The 18,234-nt window shown below is 38.6% G+C and overlaps 1 protein-coding gene across 1 annotated transcript in view; it reads right to left on the bottom strand.

Moving 5' to 3' along the window:
- The window catches only part of CAMKMT (calmodulin-lysine N-methyltransferase), a 395,453-nt gene that overhangs the window by 39,681 nt on the left and 337,538 nt on the right, over positions 1-18,234 (bottom strand). The window contains exons 4-7 of the mRNA XM_066267038.1: positions 16,482-16,542; positions 14,460-14,514; positions 13,329-13,392; positions 5,463-5,529 (exon numbers count right to left, since the gene is read on the bottom strand). Of these exons, the coding sequence (XP_066123135.1) occupies positions 5,463-5,529; positions 13,329-13,392; positions 14,460-14,514; positions 16,482-16,542 (247 nt within the window). The remainder of the gene's footprint in view (positions 1-5,462; positions 5,530-13,328; positions 13,393-14,459; positions 14,515-16,481; positions 16,543-18,234) is intronic.

Genomic DNA, 18,234 nt, shown 5'->3' with positions numbered 1-18,234 from the left:
AATGTGAACTCTAAGAAGACATGCTCTTTCTCAGGCTCGTTCATCACTGTTTCCCCAGCACTTAGACAGTACTTGGCAGACAGAAGGGGTCAAAATATTTGTCAAGAAATGAATGCACCAATGAACATGAGAACAAAGACAACATGCTGTGAACAATAAGAAAATATACCATGTTTTACAGTGGGACTATTCCAAGGCCAACAGAAGTTAAAAATGAGGGCAGGCTAAACTAGTCTGAGAAATCAGGAGGAAGTGATAGTTAAGTCATCCTAGATGGAAGGACTGAGATGGACGAGGAGGAGGTGGAATAAGGTTAGCAAAGACCAAGGATGGGAAGAAGCAAGTGTGTTAGGAGAATGAACAGGCTCACAGGTGACAAAGGAGAAGGTGTAGTACATCAGGGAGCAGAGGAACCAGACTGAATGAGGAGATTGAGCAAAGTACGAAGCCTGCAGAGCCCTGGAAAAATCACCAATTGGATCCCACTGGGTTGGGGCTTACATTTAAAAATCACTTTTCACACCCCCAATTTAACCTTTAAAGGAAAATGAGCCTCAGAATAGATATAAATCTTTAAAAAGGAGTAGGGCAATGGGGCCAATAGCCAATCCTGGGGGCCCACATAAAGGTGTAATTTGAGTTATAAAAAAAAGTCTTAAAAAGTCATAATAAGTTCCATAGTTTACTAAGATTAATGGTTTGTCAAGAATAATAAAAGTCACAGGCCTAAATTCACTAGCAATTTTCACACAAAGATAACCTTTTTTCTTAAGTAGAAATTCACTTTTAATATCACAGCAGGGCATATTTAATAGATTTTAAAAATTTTTGTAACTGTTAATATTAACCAGAGAATGATGCCATTCACTAATTCTGGAACACCTAGAAATATGTAGGTGTCAAAAGCTCTGAATGGCTCTTTATTAGACAGTCTCAGTTTTGAAGACAGCTTCCGATAAACTTAACAATTGAGATGCTGTAAATATATTTGCTCTTTCACCAGTCTCTGGCTATACTTAGAAGCACCATTTCCTTTGTTCAAGAATTATTCTTGATCGTTCCACATTTATGTTCTCAAAGGCAGAATGCCTTGACACATTAACTAAATGAATGGTTGGCTGCAAGGATGAACAAATGAATGAGACATCAAATAATTGTATTAAGATCTTTGGCCCTGGCCGGTTGGCTCAGTGGTAGAGCGTTGGCCTGGTGTGCAGGGGTGCTGGGTTCGATTCCCGGCCAGGGCACACAGGAGAAGCACCCATCTGCTTTTCCACCCCTCCCCCTCTCCTTCCTCTCTTCCCCTCCTGCTGCCAAGGCTCCATTGGAGCAAAAGTTGGCTCAGGCGCTGAGGATGGCTCTGTGGCCTCTGCCTCAGGTGCTAGAATGGCTCTAGTTGCAACAGAGCGACACCCCAGATGGGCAGAGCATCGCCCCCTGGTGGGCATGCTGGGTGGATCCCGGTCGGGCACATGCAGGAGTCTGACTGCCTCCCCATTTCCAACTTCAGAAACACACACACACACACACACACACACACACACACACACACACACAAATATATATATATATATATATATATATATATATATATTTTTTTTTTTTTTTTTTTTTTTTTTTTTTTTTAATTTGCTTCATATGCGAACATCCCACATCTTTCTTGGCCAGGGCTAAAGGTTCTGGGCTTTTGCAAACATGTCTTTCATATTTAGCAACAGTCAGATTGGGATTAAAATGGGAGTGGGAGTAAGAAAGTTTATAAGGGAAGAGCATTATTCTGGGCAAGGTTGGTGGTGTTTATGAGAGTCAGGGTGGCTTTACTGCAAAGCTAATGAAGCTTACGTGCCGGACCCCTCCTGTGAGGAGCCCTAGAAATGAGTTCACATGGTAGTATGCTTGTGTAAAACTTGCCAAAGTAAGGTATAATCAAATTCATCCCCCTAAAGAGGGCCCTCAAAGTAAGTTTCAGGCCCCACACAACCCAGGTCTGCCCTGTCTGAGGGGCAGGCAGAGGCTTGGTGGCAGGAGGAATGCTGGCTGCTACTGAGAACACTGTCAGAGCAGTGGGAATGGGAACTTGGGGTGCCAGTCAAAGTTCTGCGTGGTTTCTCATTCCTTTTTAAAAACACAATTTCCTAGGCTCACAGTTCTTATATTGTGATTTTCCTTTCTGCTTTTATATCTTCTTTGCAAATGAAGTCACAGGAGACATTTAGCTGTTACAAACTTCATGTCAAGCTCTGAAGTGCTTTTTAATAGCAGAAATATTTGGCTCACGTGTGGGCTTTGTAGCTATGGTAAATACCTTAGTTATCTGCCTCTACTGTTATTCCACACCTCCAATTTGGAGAAGAAATTCTGCATATGCATTGAGGCACTAAAAAAGAATATTGAGCCATATCTTAGCTCTTTTGTGAGCAGTTTCCTTTTATTTCTTCTTACATGGAGCTAATGCCTTTATCATATTGTACTGGTTATGGGTGGGAAAGCAGTGGATAGAAGGGGAACACTGATTATTACATCATTGGTTGGTAGTTTCTTCTTAGCTTCTTAAAGGTTAAATAGTCAAGTAGCTTCTTAATACGAGATCAAGGCATTTCAAGGTCTGTTTTCTGTCAGAGTGCTTTAGTAGACTTTGGACAAAATGCTTGTGGTAGTTAAAAAAGGAAGATACTGACCAGAGTTATATAAAATGAAGACAAAAAGAACATCTTGGAGGTTCTTATATGACTATTGACTTAGAGATTATATGTCTAGGTCTATATCAGTACAATACATTTAGAAATAGTATTCTTGAGAACAGAGAATAGAAACAAAGGCCATATAGTAATAAGCATTTTGGATGTGTCCTGTGCCAAACACTGACATTTTGCTTCTTTATATAACTTAATTGTTTTATGAAGAAAGGATAGAGAATACTATTATACTCCATAAGTTAAACACTTGACATTTTTATGCCTCAAAATGCAACATTTTAGAAGTCTAGATATGTTTATTAATTAGTGATTATTAACACCCAGTAAACAACATTATGTCTTATAACAATACAATCTCTCTTCACAGCATGATGCTGAAATCTATTATTCCTTGATTCCATATGCTGAAATACACTCAAATGGTCACAAATGACCTTAAGCATTAAATAAATGTAAATGAGGACAGCATAGCAAATGTGCTTTTGATTGATAACTAAAAGACCAGGTTGAAAACCACATTCCAAAATGAAGTCGTCCCCAGATGGGCCGGGTAGTCCGCACTGCGGAGGAGAGGCTGGCCTGGAAGGGAGAGCAGGTCGCTCTCTGCAGACCTGCCAGGGGCTTTCTGCGAAACAGAACCGGTCTGTTCATGGAGCACACCACCCCCTGTGCCACCAGCCAACACTCTAACGCAGGATTTTAAAGAACTGTACATACCTGGACACCTTGTGACATTCGCCAACAAATCTAACAGGCAAAAATACCTGCTCACAAAAATTAGGGGATCAGGGAACGTGCAGATACTCCAGTACTTTCAGCCTTTTGTATAGTGCATTTTCACCAATGAGATAAAAGTTGGTTTTGCATTCATTTGCATAATCAAACAACTTTCTTTGGCTTGTCGTTTGCTTTTCTGATGTTCTCGTTTAATAAAAAAAAAATCAAATGCTTCTCTTTTTTATCCTTCATATTCATCTTGAAATAGCCCCTAATTTTTGTGAGCAGTGTAGTATTGCTAGTCCACAGCCTCATCCCAGGAGGTCGACCACTTTAGTTTCTAAGCATCGTTGTTTTGCCTCCACCTCTCCCCACCCCCAAGCTTGAGCGGTTAGGGTGGGAAAACACCCTCAACCTAGAGAACACTCAAAATGTCAAGGATGACAGATTAACCATATAAATAAATTAAATAACTAACACTAGGTTGTTCTAATAATGTTTGGAGCTATACCTATAAAGAAAAAAATGCACAAGTACAGATATTTCATATGAAAACTACTAAATGTTTACTCATCCCTCTCGTCCCATATCAACAGGGCAAAAATAAAATATAGCAGCACATTGATTGAAGGTAAGCATTTCTCCTAGTTTGGATAAGAATTAACAGAATCTAAAAGGGAATGGATACCTGGACTGTTTTTAAATTGAATTTATTGGGGTGACATTGGTTCTCAAAAACACACAGGTTTCAAGTGTACAACTCAGTAAAACACCATCTGCACACTGAGCCTGAGCCCATCGCCCCAGGCAGTCTCTTTCTGTCCCACTTCTCCTCACCCTTTGCCCACCTCCCCCTCCCCCCCTCTCCCTCTTGCTATTGTCACCCTGTTGTCGTGTCCATGTGTTAGGTATATATGTTTTTGGCTAATCCCTTCACCTTCTTTCATCCAGTCCCCCAAACCACCTCCCCTCTGACAGCTGTCAGTCTCTTTCATGTATCCAGGCCTCTGTTTCTATTTTGTTTGTCAGTTAATTTTATTCATTAGAGTCCACATATAAGTTAGAACACATGGGGCCCTGGCTGGTTGGCTCAGTGGTGGAGCATGGGCCTGGCATGCGGGAGTCCTGGGTTCGATTCCCGGCCAGGGCACACAGGAGAAGCGCCCATCTGCTTCTCCACCCCTCCCTGTCTCCTTCTTTTCTATCTCTCTCCTCCCCTCCCACAGCCAAAGCTCCATTGGAGCAAAGTTGGCCCGGGCACTGGGGATGGCTCTGTGGCTTCTGCCTCAGGCGCTAGAATGGCTCTGGTTGCAACAGAGTGATGCCCCAGATGGGCAAAGCATCGCCCCCTGGTGGGCTTGCCGGGTGGATCCTGGTCGGGCGCATGTGGGAGTCTGTCTGACTGCCTCCCCGTTTCCAACTTCAGAAAAATACAAAAAAAAAAAAGTTAGATCACATGGTATTTGTCTAATAATCTCCAAGTCCATTCATGTTGTTGCTAAAAAAAATAAGATTTCCTTCTTTTCTATGACTATTATAAAATCATAGAATCAAGCAGGTTTTCTCCATTTTGGCACCATTGACATCTTGGGCCCGAGACTTCTTTGTACTGGCATTCAGTAGGTAGAGGCCAGGGATATTGCTAAACATCTTATAATGCATAGGACAACTCCTGCAACAAAGAAGTACCTGGCCCATGACAATAAAAAATGTCCTCATGTTAGAAGCAGTGGAATACAGTTATTTATAAGAAGGTCTCAGGCTGGCTTCTCCCAACCTCACACTGTACATTCTCAACCCTAAATAATTACCACTCAGTACTTACCTTCAGTTTTTTTCATCTATAAATTGAGGATAATGAGAATGCCTGCCTGCTTCATTACAGGTTCTCATAAGCATTATATAAGCTACATTTAAAGGGCTCAGAACAGTGCCTGACACACAGTAAGTGCTCAATAAACATTAGCTATTATTTTTAATTAATCATCACCCACAGTATGGAGAAAAGCAGTTTCAACCAGAGTATTCTGATGCAGAAAGGTATCTTACCAGCTTGATATTTTCCGACTCTTAAACACATCAGTCTTCTGATTCCTTTTGATGATGTCTCTCACATCTATTGGACACAGTTAAGAAAGCTTCTGCAGCAATTGTCAACTGACTAAACAAACCAATAAATAAAAGCCCACAAACACAGTGATCTTATTGGGCATGGGATCAGCACAGTGAAAAGATAATAGCTACAGAGTATACAGCAGGTGGAGAAGGTCCTAGCCCTGGCTCTATCACCAAATGTTAAGTTGCTTGGCACAGGTAAGTTCTTCTAACTCCCTGGGCTACAGTGTGTTACCTGGGAAATGTATATTCAGGTAGCAGCCAGGCCAGGCCTGGGGTGAAGGGCATTGGTAGAAGCAGATGACTGTTCCATAGGTGCCAGGCCCCACTTACTTAAAAGGCTAAGGTCTTTCCGTCAGTGGGGAGGGCAATGGCAGTCTTCTGAGACTTCCCATGTATTTCCAGTCTCCTAAATGCTAGTAGAGAGGGTGGGGATGAGCAGCAGGCAAGACTTGGGAGAAAGTAAGAAGAGAGAGATGAAGAAAAGCCTGGAGAGTCTTGGAGAGAAAATGAATTACTACAGGAGAAAGTCAATCCAGTAAAAGGTCCCTTGAAGAACTGTCTTTACAGACTTATGCTTTGGCCTCTGGCCATCTGCTGGTGTGTAAAAACTTGTATTTATACAAAAAGAGCCATGTTTACTGAAAAGATGTTTGAGGAGCTGGTCCATTACATCACACAACACCATCTTTATGAGGGCCCACAGGGAAAATCATGTTGGGCTTCAACATGGGAAAAGCTAGACCTCAGATCGACTAGTTTTGCTTCAACTTCTGGACACTATAAATCTTATAAATGTTCCTCTTTCTCTTTTGCTTTGGTCCCTCTGCAACTCAGAGCCAAATGTAGGACCTAAGTCTAACCCCCACAAGAGTTGTATATATTTTCTATACTGACTCTTGGCTTCATCAGATTTTCTTGGCTTTCTGATTTCCAACTGCCCTCACTTGCTCATTTATTTTTTATGGTATATTCTATGTGTCGCTGTAAGAAACCTCAAAATCCCTCTACTGGAATAAGGCAGGTTTAAATAAACAAGAAATAAATAATTCCAGCGAAGGCTGCAAGCTGCACTAAATTGGGCCCATGGGGAGGACCCAAGCAGACAAGCGATGTTTCCCTATTGCTCAGAAAAACAGCTTTCCTGAAAGCTTGAGACAAGCGTTGGCCAAGATCTCCCTGGAAGAACAGAGCCACAGGACTTTTTAACCCAAATCTCTGCTTGAAACACCAGGCACACCCATTTCTTCTCTGAGTGAATAAGCAGGTACTGTGATAGCTTTCTTCCCCCGGGAGTGGGTAGGAAAAATCAATTAGGTCTCCTAATGAAGGGCTTTGTTGAGGTTTATAAAAGTGCTATAATGCAGACTTTTTTTTTTTTCTGGATGAACTTTCCTGTATGGAAATTAAATACCGTTAAATTACATTCATTAAAAAAATAAAAGAGACTAATTTGCCTACTTGTTTTGATTAACTAAAATGACACATCGGCCTACAGTTCTATTTCAGGAAGAAAGTATTTCAGGAAAGTCTTCTACACGAAATGTCTTGTAGAAAAGGACAGCTGACATCTTTATTCTGAGAAGAACAAAATTAGTAGAGTAAACTGACAAGTTTCTGATTAAGCTCCCCCACACTCTGGCCACACCCTCCTCCGTGTTTCCATGACATCCAACTGCAAGCCGCAATGTGACAGGTACACCTGTAGCGCCCTATAAGTATGTGACTAATCTATCAAGCAAAACATATTATTTTGCTAGTGGAGGTAATACTTTTTATAAAATAGTCATAGGGAAGTTAAATTATATAACTCAGAAAACCTATTAATAATTTTTAGTAAACATCTTAACACTATATACTTTTATACAATTTATAAACCCCTGCCTCCAGGTGGCCAGGCTGAAGCAAGCATATGTATTTATATTCTAGAAGCAATTTTTTAAATGAAAAAATTCACAGCAGTATTTAGGCTGCTTTATTTTTAGGACTGAAAAGAAAATATATTTCATGGTTTTAAGGAGGTATTTTTTATATTAAAACAAGTATAAAGAAGAAAAATGTCAATAGTGTGCTAAAATATCTCTGACGTTCTACTCCCCACCCTTTATTTTAGATCAAATTTTGAGGTGGTTCTTCTATAATAGTTGGTATTGTGTCCAGTGATAGATTTTATCTTCTTCTGTGCCACCTCAGAGTAATCAAGGAAATTCAATCAAATTGAGTCAATACATCCAAGGATCGTTTTGAACAAATCGCATTTTCTCCAGAAGGTGCACCCACCTACTGGAAGACTTCAGTGGGAGGTGCTGAGTGCAAAGAAAGGGTAGTGATTTCTAATTAAATGGAAAAAGAATAATCACCTCCGATCTCCTTGTTTGGGCAACTGGACTTCCAGAGCTATAGGATATATGTGTGTGGCTAAAAGAAAACCAGGATTCTACCTTGAGATTTTCTTCTCAAATAAAGCATAGTTCAGGACTGGGGCTCCATTTTAATTTTGTTTCAGTTGATTTTTTTTTCTTAATATGTATATATATTTCATAATAACAATAATAGTTATTTAAACAAATTATGTAATATATTATATTTGTGTGTGTATATATATATGTGTGTGTGTGTATATATATATATATCAGTATATATAAAACATTGTTTAAAATATTAACCTCCTTCTGCAATTAGTAATTGTTATATTTTTTGGTAGTCACATATACATTTAAGAATCGACATTGTTCTTTAAGCGAGAAAATATTAAAAAAATAATAACACTGTGATTCACAAGGCATTACTTTCTTGGTTCATGTTCCCTTTATTTTCATTGGAATATCAAAGGTGAGGGCAGGAAACTGTGAAATGAGAATATAAGTCCTGTTCATTTTGATCTCTAAAGGTTTTTAAATTCCTTGATGTGACAATATTTGATCATTTAACGGCTGCAAAATATTCCTAAATGTGCTTATTACTCACATGAATTGAGAAGATGCCACAGAGGTGCTCTGAACTCTTTTAGCAATGTCAACTGTTTTGTTTACGGTTGAGAGAACTTTCTTTCCAGAGGGTGCTGAGGAAATGCAAGATGACACTCATCAAATCACTCTAGCTTTTGGTAAAATAGAATTGTTTAATATGGGGAAAAATATACAAGGGTGGGCAAAAGTAGGTTTATAAAGAACTGTGCCAGAGTGTACTTGAGTATAGTGAGTAGACTATAAGAATGTGTAAATATAAAGCAATTTGAGCATTTTGAGCATGTATGAGATTGTATTTAAGAGCACTGTGCCACTGTGACATCCTTTTGAGTTAATAAAGTGATTGTAATAATCTTAACTTACATGTCTTTTTCCATACGAACAACTGTAAACCTACTTTTCCTTACCTTTGTATACACTATAAAGTCAAGTGAACCTGGCTTCCAGTGCTGGTTCCAATTCTTCGGGGCTGTGTGAACTTGGATAAATTAACTTCACTGAACTCCACCTCAAATATTGGGATAATGATACCTACTTTATAAGGCTTCATGATGTATCACATATGAGGAGCCTGACACACAGTAGGTGCCTCATTCAGGTCAATTCATTATCTTTTTCAATAATTCAATCAAGACTTTGGAAAGATAAAGAGGCTGGTGATTGTAAATAAAATGAGGTTTGTCAATTAAGATTTATCTTTTTTTCCCTGCTACTGAAAACTAACTACGTGAACATTTATATTGTAGAATTGAAATAACTGGAGAGAATCAGAGAATTTCTGCCCTGGAGATGTCCAGTGTCTCTCACATGCACCAATGTGCTCCAACCAAGGCACAGACTGTGTCCCCCAGAGAAAAGGACTTGGTCTATCTTGTCCTTTGCTGTAGCTTTAGCACCTGAAATGCATGCAGTTAATACTGCTTGAATTAATTGTAATCAATCAATTAACTAAAACTTAATTTGCAAAGCGATTTGCCGAGTTCTTCCTGATGTGAGGCACACAAGAGTGCACCGGGACTCACCTGGTTACCAGAGGTGCTGGCTTCAGTACTCTATTGGAGGAAGGGGCCTGGACACTCCACAGTCTCAACCATTCACAACACAGGCTTCACAATCCACACGAACCTTAGTTATTAATCCCTTAAATCAGGGATCCTGTTAAAATAATGGTCAGCCAGGGCTATTGCCTTTAAAATGTATAGGAAATTTACCAATTTTGGAAGAATCTTAAGTTTGAGATCATGATCCACACTGTGCATTCTGTGGGGATAAGACACTTGGGTCAGGAACACAAGAATTGGGGCACCGAGCCATCGCCATACTCTGCAGATAACAACTTGATGGTACCAAGGAGGGGTCAAAGCAGGTGCTTGTGTTGGGCGAACTAGTGAGTGTAGCAGTGAGGGCTGCTCACCTTTAGGTGTTGTACTTTCATTCATTACAATTGGGAAGAAGCTTAGCATCAATAATAACTCAGTATATCTTTTTTCTCCCCTATTTTTATGTCACTGCCATCACCAGCTACAAACTTTATGAAGTAATTATTATCTGTGGACACTTGAAGAAGTCTTTCTTTATTACACTAAAAGGGCAGTGCCAAAGAGAAGAGAACACATTTCACACTATTTTAGGATAAATTTGAGAAATGGATGAACCAAATGACATCATTTTCTGACTTATCCTTTGTTCTCTTCGGACAGCTAAATGATGTCCTCTGCAAGGACAGGCAGCTCTGAGGTAGGGGATTCTGTGTCGGACCCAGAAATGTAGTGTAAGGACCAAGATGAATCTTGGGAACATCTACCCAGGAGTCTGAGACAATATTCAGGACTTAACAACATTCACATATACCTCAAGTCTTAATCTTTTTAGATATCTACTTAGTAAATCTCAAATCCACATCTAGCTTTCCGGGGTCAAGGCAGAGCGCTCTAGAAGACATAGCTAATCCACTTGATTCATTTTAGGAAGATAATAAATAAAATAACGTCGCAACTGGTTGATATATTTCTATGATATAAAGAGTCAGAATGCATTCTTTCATTGCCTCACATATTTAAAAAACAAAAATAACTAGAAGACAAAAAGAAAATATCAGGAAATTTAAAGAAATTTTTTCAGAAAGGTAAGAATCAGCATGTTATAAGATTAAGAGACTAGGAAGCAAGGCTCAGTTAGACACATTAAATTCAGAAGATGCCAACAACAACAAAAAATAATTTTGAAAATGATGAGAATAATATACAGGCCAATACTCAGATGTGATGTGTGACTGCCAGGTCGATTTTCAATTACATTTCACTGATGTATTCATTTGTTTCTTAATGTGCTCATCTTGCCCATTAAGAATAATTAGCAGCTTTGCTTAGAAATTTTCTGGCTTCTGGCAATGTTTCTCCCCCTTTTTTTTGTTGACATCCACTTTTACTTTTTAGAAAGTAATTTTTGAATAATATCCTACAACAGCTATATAATTTAGGCTTCCTAAAATTTTAAAGGAAAGATGTAAACAGTAATTCTTAAATGAGTCTGTTTTGATCTATATGCATCAACAGTATGTGATCCAGTGAATTAGTTATTCTAACAGAAAATGGGCACGCAAATAGGAAAAAAAAATTTTTTTTTTCATTCATGTTAACCTCACTCAGTAAAACTGCTACGATGAATGCCTGTTGTAAGCTCTGTTAGCAAATCAAGACTATCATTAGTATTAAGAACAGGAAAAACACATTGCCAATTTTTAAAGCGTTACGCATGTTTTTCCCTCTTAATTTAAAAATATTAGATCTAGTTACAACAGAAAAATGCACACAAACATATAACATATAACTGCATGACAAAAACCGAACTCCACTAGGAAAGACCTCAGAGATGAAATAAAACACTACCAGTTTGGGTCTGCATCCTGAAAGGACCTACTTTATCTACATTGTAAAGTTCTTCCCCTCCTGCCCTTTGGCACCCCGCTATATTAAACCCATTGTAAAACCCAGCACAATAAAGCACTCTCAGGGCTGAGCTTCTGAGGACCAAATGTTAAAAATCCATTTTCTTGGGAGGGGGCTGTACCAATCATTTCTTTGAAAGGCTGGCGGAGTGAATACAGAATCTGAGATTTCCTCTCTGATTTCAAGAGCTGGCATGGCATCTTTGCTGTTTAAAGCAAAGGTGCGTTAATTAATGGCATTAGGGTTGCCTCCCTTCTTTGGAAGCTCTGCAGTTTAGCTCAATAATAATTTTAGTACAATTAAATTTACATACTGACTACAGATGCTTCCTATAGTTTGTTAAAAGTTCTAATCAGTTTCTGAGGCTATTAAATAAGACACCTGCTGACTTAAGAAAAACCTCAGGTTGCTGGGCCCAATCTGAAAGTTTCTGTGGCTAAAATGACCTCCTCTTGTCCAATAATCCTGCTTTATTCCTACCAAAAAAGAACGCATCCGTTGGGGCTGAGCCAGCATACCTGACTTCCTCTCGCTCTCTGTTCCCTGACATGTGGAGGAGGTGCACAGTGAAGTGATACAAGGCACAGAATAACTCAGGATAAAAGCAGAGTGAATGAACAACATCAGCTCATCTGCAGGAATATTTTGAGAAACTTGCGACAGTCTGAAGATCATGATCAAAATCCTGCATTTTTAAAAAAGGAAGCGCCTTTTGTGATCTCTCTCCCTTGTGTGAAAGGCCAAGACTGTGATTGGCTGTTTTTCCTTCCTGAATTTTTTTAAGTCTGCCAGGCAATTAGCTGGGTGGGGCTCAGTAGAGCACACAAGTACTGCTGAACAATATTAGCTCCTGAGCTCCTGTACCTCCTTTCTCTCATCTGAGCAGCCTGGTGGAGCTGCTGCAAATTTTATTTAAAAAAAAAAAAAAAAAAAAAAAAAAAATATATATATATATATATATATATATATATATCACATAGCAGAGGTAGAAACAGAAATCCAGGGAGGGGAGGAGGGGAGAATGGGGAAAGCTTTATGTAAGATGCCGCAAAAAAAAAATCAGACCTGCTTTGACATTTTAGGAGTCTCAAATTCTAATAAGAAGATTACCTCCTTCATAATGTAGATGTAAGACACACCAAAAAACCCAAAGCAAATATATCTTCCACTTTTCCTCTCAATTTCTAACGGCTGTTAACTGCCCCCTGAACGAATCAGCTCAATTGCTAAAGTAGCCACAAATTATGCTTGCTTTCTTAGTTAAAGTACAGTTCAATTTTCATGAACTCTGTGTACATATTAGTAAAGCATAATCTAATATAATAGGGTTTGAACTGTAATAGCATGGCAGGAAAAAAAAGAGAGAGGGATAGCTTTTATAATCCTAAATAAGAGGAAATAATGAAAACCTGATAGCTGTTTGCAGCGGGAGATATCAGTAACTCCTCGGCAATTAGGGTAGGTGTAATATTACGTGGCACAAATGTACAATATCAAACGCAAGAAAAGTAGTAACAAACGTGACGTTGGAAGTTAATTTTTGTAAGCAATAGCTAATAATAATTTACTGGCAAATTTCAATGGAAATGAAAGAACAAGGATGCCTGAAAATTATTATGAAACAAATGTTCTTACTGCCTCCAGTGGTCCATAAATCATAGTCCCCTTTAATGAGAAATGACTATAAAAATCTGTCAAAGATAAAAACCACTTAGTCTTACCCAATGAACTCCATATATTTCTACTTTTTCTTAATTACTTATCATGTGTATGAGGGAACTCTTTTTCAACACCCCATGCTGTCTTTCTTTATATCAATTGTTACTCAGCCAGGGAAAAAGGAATGAGCACAACAAACCCGTTTTCTATCTGAATAAGGATACTTCTGATGGCCTTTTCATTCCCATCAGTTAACAGAACTTCTTTGACATCTGCAGAAATAGCAACCTGGAAAAAAAAGAGAGAGAGGGAGAGAGAGAGAGGGAGCACAGCAAACAATGAGCAAATATGCTTGTCTGTGTGGAAGTGAAGACAGGAGTGACAAGCCTTCAGTATCATGCTTCCTCACCTATTTCTCTGTAACAATCTTCAATCTTTTTTCATTTTATGTCTGCATTATTTTAATCATTCAATCAAATCAGTCAATACTTTTATCATTCCATTTGCGGGAGCCTCTATCTTGCTATCATTCTGTTCGGTAATTGCATTGTGACAGCGGATGATGGTATTCTGAGAGGCTTTCATTTGTGGGCTTCTGTTTATCTAGGAGAGCCATCATACAAGGCTGTCACTCTGCCTTTCAGCTTGCTTCTGTCTGACTGCCTGATGCCCTTCATATAACTTTGCATTGCAGGCAGATGGCTTTGTGAGGGTAATTTTTTTGTGAGCTTTGACATGCTCGCACATTGGGCTGTAACCTCGACACATTGTGTAAGAGCGACAGGTTTGTCAAATGCCAATCAGTGTAACAATATGCTTTTATTTGTAGAGACATAAAAACTTGTCTAATGCACTGTGCTGCTACATAGTATCTCCTGAATACATGACTCAGAACCCAGAGAATGGGGAACGACGTTCCTGAATGGCCAATCTAATTCAAAAGAATCTAATTACTGAGCGCTCTGGATCATGTTTGTTGGTGTAATAATGCAGGCAAAACATTAGCAGCTATATCATGGTGCTCCAACTGTGATTCGCCGGGCTATTCCTGTATCTTAGCAAATGGGACTATAATCTGAAAAAAAAAAATGCTTTCGCTACAGCAAAGAAAGACTGTGCGAGGAATGTCACGACAAGCAATATTGACTACACTGAGGTAAATGTTTCTGCTCATCGAGGCAACCGTAAAATCAATATGATCCGAAAGTAAGTCAATCTAGAAGGTCTCTCAAGACCCGGCAGCTTGACCGCAGCTGACGCTGTTGACGGTTCTCTGACCCAGCAGTTGGAGGCCCTGGAACATTTTTCCTTTTGTTCCTCCCTCTGAATGGGATTGGAATTGAGAAAAGACCTACCATGAGCCCAGCCAAGCATGTCATGCCACCCCCTAGCTCACACACAGCAAGGTCCCTGAAAGAGAGAAAAGAAATGGTAGAACCCATACAAATTAGATGAAAATGGTCACAGAGATATATATGTTACCAGAACAAACTACCATCTGCAGTGAGAACGGCGTGACCAGGAAGTTGTAGAGACATGACCAGGCTACCTCATGTCGTTTTGCGTTTTAAAAATAATTATGAAATAGAAAAGTCACAAAGCAGGCAAATCAGTGGGGGTTCCCTCATTAGTGTTCACTGCAACATTACCACCGCTGAGCTGAAAAATCTGAGAAGGTTCCTTTTTTTCCCCTGTCAATGGCGCTGTCTTTTAGAACTAAACTAGCTAGAGTAGCGAAAGATAATTGTTAGGAAAGGATAACATTGTTAATCCACATTCATTCCTTCAAAAATAGTTAGACAAGTAAATGAAGAATATATATGATTGTGTGTATATCTATATTATAGACACACACACACATACACGACAAACACAAATACATGCAAGCATGAATTAAAAAAAAAAAGTAAAACAAACTGAAACATTTCGGAAAGCTGAACCACCCTCATAAAGAACAATTACACAAAGAGCATTTAGCAATTAACACTTAAATCACAACTGACCCCAATACAACACAGTGAATAAACAATGCAGGGACATAATATGGTTAAGCCAGCAAACCCAGGCTAAAGTAATGACTGGGCTCTGACTCCACCGCTCAAAAGTAAAGCGGCTCAGAGTTAAAGCTGACAGTCTAATGTGGCACTCTGCACTTACCTTCCTCTTTGTGCCTAAATATCAGGGCTCAACGTGTGACATTCTCGCCCTGGCCCACTGCTCGCTGATTGGAGCTCCAGTCAAGCTTAAGCACAGCGAGATGAGCAAATGCCAGGCCTCCAGAGCAGCTCTGCAGCCCAAATTCAATACGACCCTGTTCTTAATTTTATATGCTTAGACTCTCAAGATTGTTTCTTCTTCCCAGTTTGGGAAGTTTATTACCTCACCGGAAGGAAAAAAGCAGCACTAAAAGGGAGGGAGAGGTGGAAGGAGAGGGAAGGGGAGGAAAAGAAGCCAATCAAGAACATTTGTAGTCCGAAATACACTTAATGAGTATTTAGTTGAGCAAAGCAATTATAGACTATTGGTAAATATGGAACCATAGAGCTTCAAAAAATAAATATTATTGACCCAGTCTTGGAAGTATATATTGTTAAAACACACACACCATGATCACTAATGCCTTGTCTGGAATCATAATGGGCTATTCAGCAAGTATCTATTGGATGACTTTTATAAAATGAGATTTAAAATGAAAACCTATACTTTCTGGGTCTATCAAACATCTTAGAATTTTTAAACAAAAGGAGTTTGTTTTTCTTTTTCCTAAACCTCATCCATGGGTTTAATCTATAATGCACACTAACAGTTGAAAACGTTTATTTCTGTAGCATGAATCTGTAATTACTATTTATTACTATATTTTATCAATACATGTTGTTAAGTTTACAAAACACCTTTAAAACCAGGGGTGAGATGACATCTTTAAAAAACAGCTGTGAGGTATTTATTTATCAAAAATTCTGTAGAGACTTCCCTAGCAGAAGTTTAAAGACTATTGTTTTGGGGTGTTTTGTTTTGTTTTTACCTTTATGATCAGTAAGGATTGATTGGGGCTTCACTTTTGTTTCCCCCAAATCAAAGTGAAATAAAAAGCCTTGAGAGGAAATCAAAAGCCTTTGACATATAGCAAAAAGCTTGCTGTGCAATATCAGTGCCCAAAGGCAACTCGGAATACATGTTTTCATCATGAACTTTTTTCCCTTTGTGGTTTCTTGTCTTCTCTTCCTCTCTTCCTCCCTCCATCTCTCTCTCTCTCTTTCTTTCTTTCTTATTTTAAACTATTTAATTTGAAGAATATAATCATAACAATCTTTAATATGCAGACACAATACCTATAATGGGCTTTAAAAAATGTATTTTTAAGTGTCGCTTTGTACCTGAATACATCGCTGTGCTTGAGGCAATAGTAAGCCATAACCTCTTCAGCTGGCCAGATGCCTGGAAAACACAAGGGGATAGGCTATTTTATTATAGAAGTCTCTCTTCTATAATCACTCAGTAGTCATTCTCTCAACAAACTGCTTTTTAAAATAATGTTCAGTATAAGCCACAGCAACTTGAATCAAACTTAACAGAATTATTAGTAGTAATATATCACATGAGGTTCTTTTGTTGTTGATTTTATAAATGGTAAGATTTATAACCCAGGAAAATAGTATAATATTCGAAATAAATTTTACTCAATTCCAATCATAACAAAACAGCAAAAACAATAACAAAATTACAAATATCGAAAGTTAAATTTTAATGGTATTTTGGGTAGATTTTAGCATTGTACGCATGAACCTTCTTTTCAGTCAATCCATGAGCACCAATTGAAGACCTGCTGTATAGTCAACCCATGTTAGGCAAAATAAATGAAAAAGTCACAGAAACAAATAAAAGCACTGAAGTAATTATACCTTTTTGTATGATTCCATACTGATGGGTTGTTTTTCTTTTTTCTTTTCTTTTAGTTTGCACAATTTTTTTCACTTCTTTAATTAATAAAAATCAAACGAGTATAAAATTAAGAAATTTAAATGTCACCAACTTTGATATATCTTTAAAATTAACAATAACCCTCCCTACTCTATTCCACGGATGGGCATTTTCTAAAATCATCATCTGCAAACCATTTATTTGGAAGACTGAAATAGTCTACATGAATGAATATGAATTGCTTAAAGAGGAGACAAACATGTTAAGAAATTATAGTTCCTGGTGGTTACCACAGGATGTTAGGGTTATAAGTGCTTTTAATTTTTTTGTTTATACTTTTTGTATTTCCCAAAATTTTTACAATAAATATGTATCACTCTTATACTCATAATAAACAATAACCTTATAAAAACGATGTTTGCCCCAAGTGGTCAGGCTCAAAGAGCAGGCAGGGCACCAGGCACCCCGCATGGCCCGAGGTGGAGAAGGCCACGCGTTCCTGGGAAAGAGCAGGGAATGTTCGCTGTCTTAGTTCCAAGCACTCTTCTAGTAGGTCTTGATGCAAAATAAAACACATAGCCACACCTAATTTTTTCACCTAGATGCATCTCTAAAGGAGTATGGAATCCAAACATTTCAGAGAAAAAGATGTAAAAAAAAAAAAAAGATGGTAAGTGAAATCTTTAAAGAATCCGTGGGTAAATATATGAACAGCAAAGAGATGAATCCATAGAGCATTTGCTGCGGGAAAGGCCAGTCAGGCATACGCACTAAATCAGCAACCCCGGCATTTCAGGCAGAAATGATAGTTTTGGGGAGAAACAAAGTAAACAAGCAAGAAGTGATTGCAGACATGTTTAGGAATAAAGTCAGAAAGGCAGTGGAGTAGAGCAGGGAAGATCACAAGTGCCCTGGCCTGGTAATTCTCCTGGTTGGAGCATCGTCCGCATATGCCAAGGTTGTAGGTTCAATCCCCGGTCAGGGCACAAATAAGAATCATCCACTGAAAGTATTTATATAAATAAGTGGAACAACAAGTGTTTCTCTCTCTCCCTTTCTCTCTCTCTAAAATCAGTTAACAAAAACAAACAAACAAAAAACAGGTACTTTGGAACCAGACTCACTGGGCTCAGTCCCATCTCTGTATTCCCTATCTGAGTGACTTTGGATAGGTTACTTAACCTGTCTGTGCCTCAGGTTCCTCACCTA

The sequence above is a fragment of the Saccopteryx bilineata genome, chromosome 3, assembly GCF_036850765.1.
Source record: "Saccopteryx bilineata isolate mSacBil1 chromosome 3, mSacBil1_pri_phased_curated, whole genome shotgun sequence".
NCBI classification, from domain to species: Eukaryota; Metazoa; Chordata; class Mammalia; order Chiroptera; family Emballonuridae; genus Saccopteryx; species Saccopteryx bilineata.
Note: the sequence above shows the minus strand (reverse complement) of the source record. Positions and strands in the feature narration are given on the sequence as shown.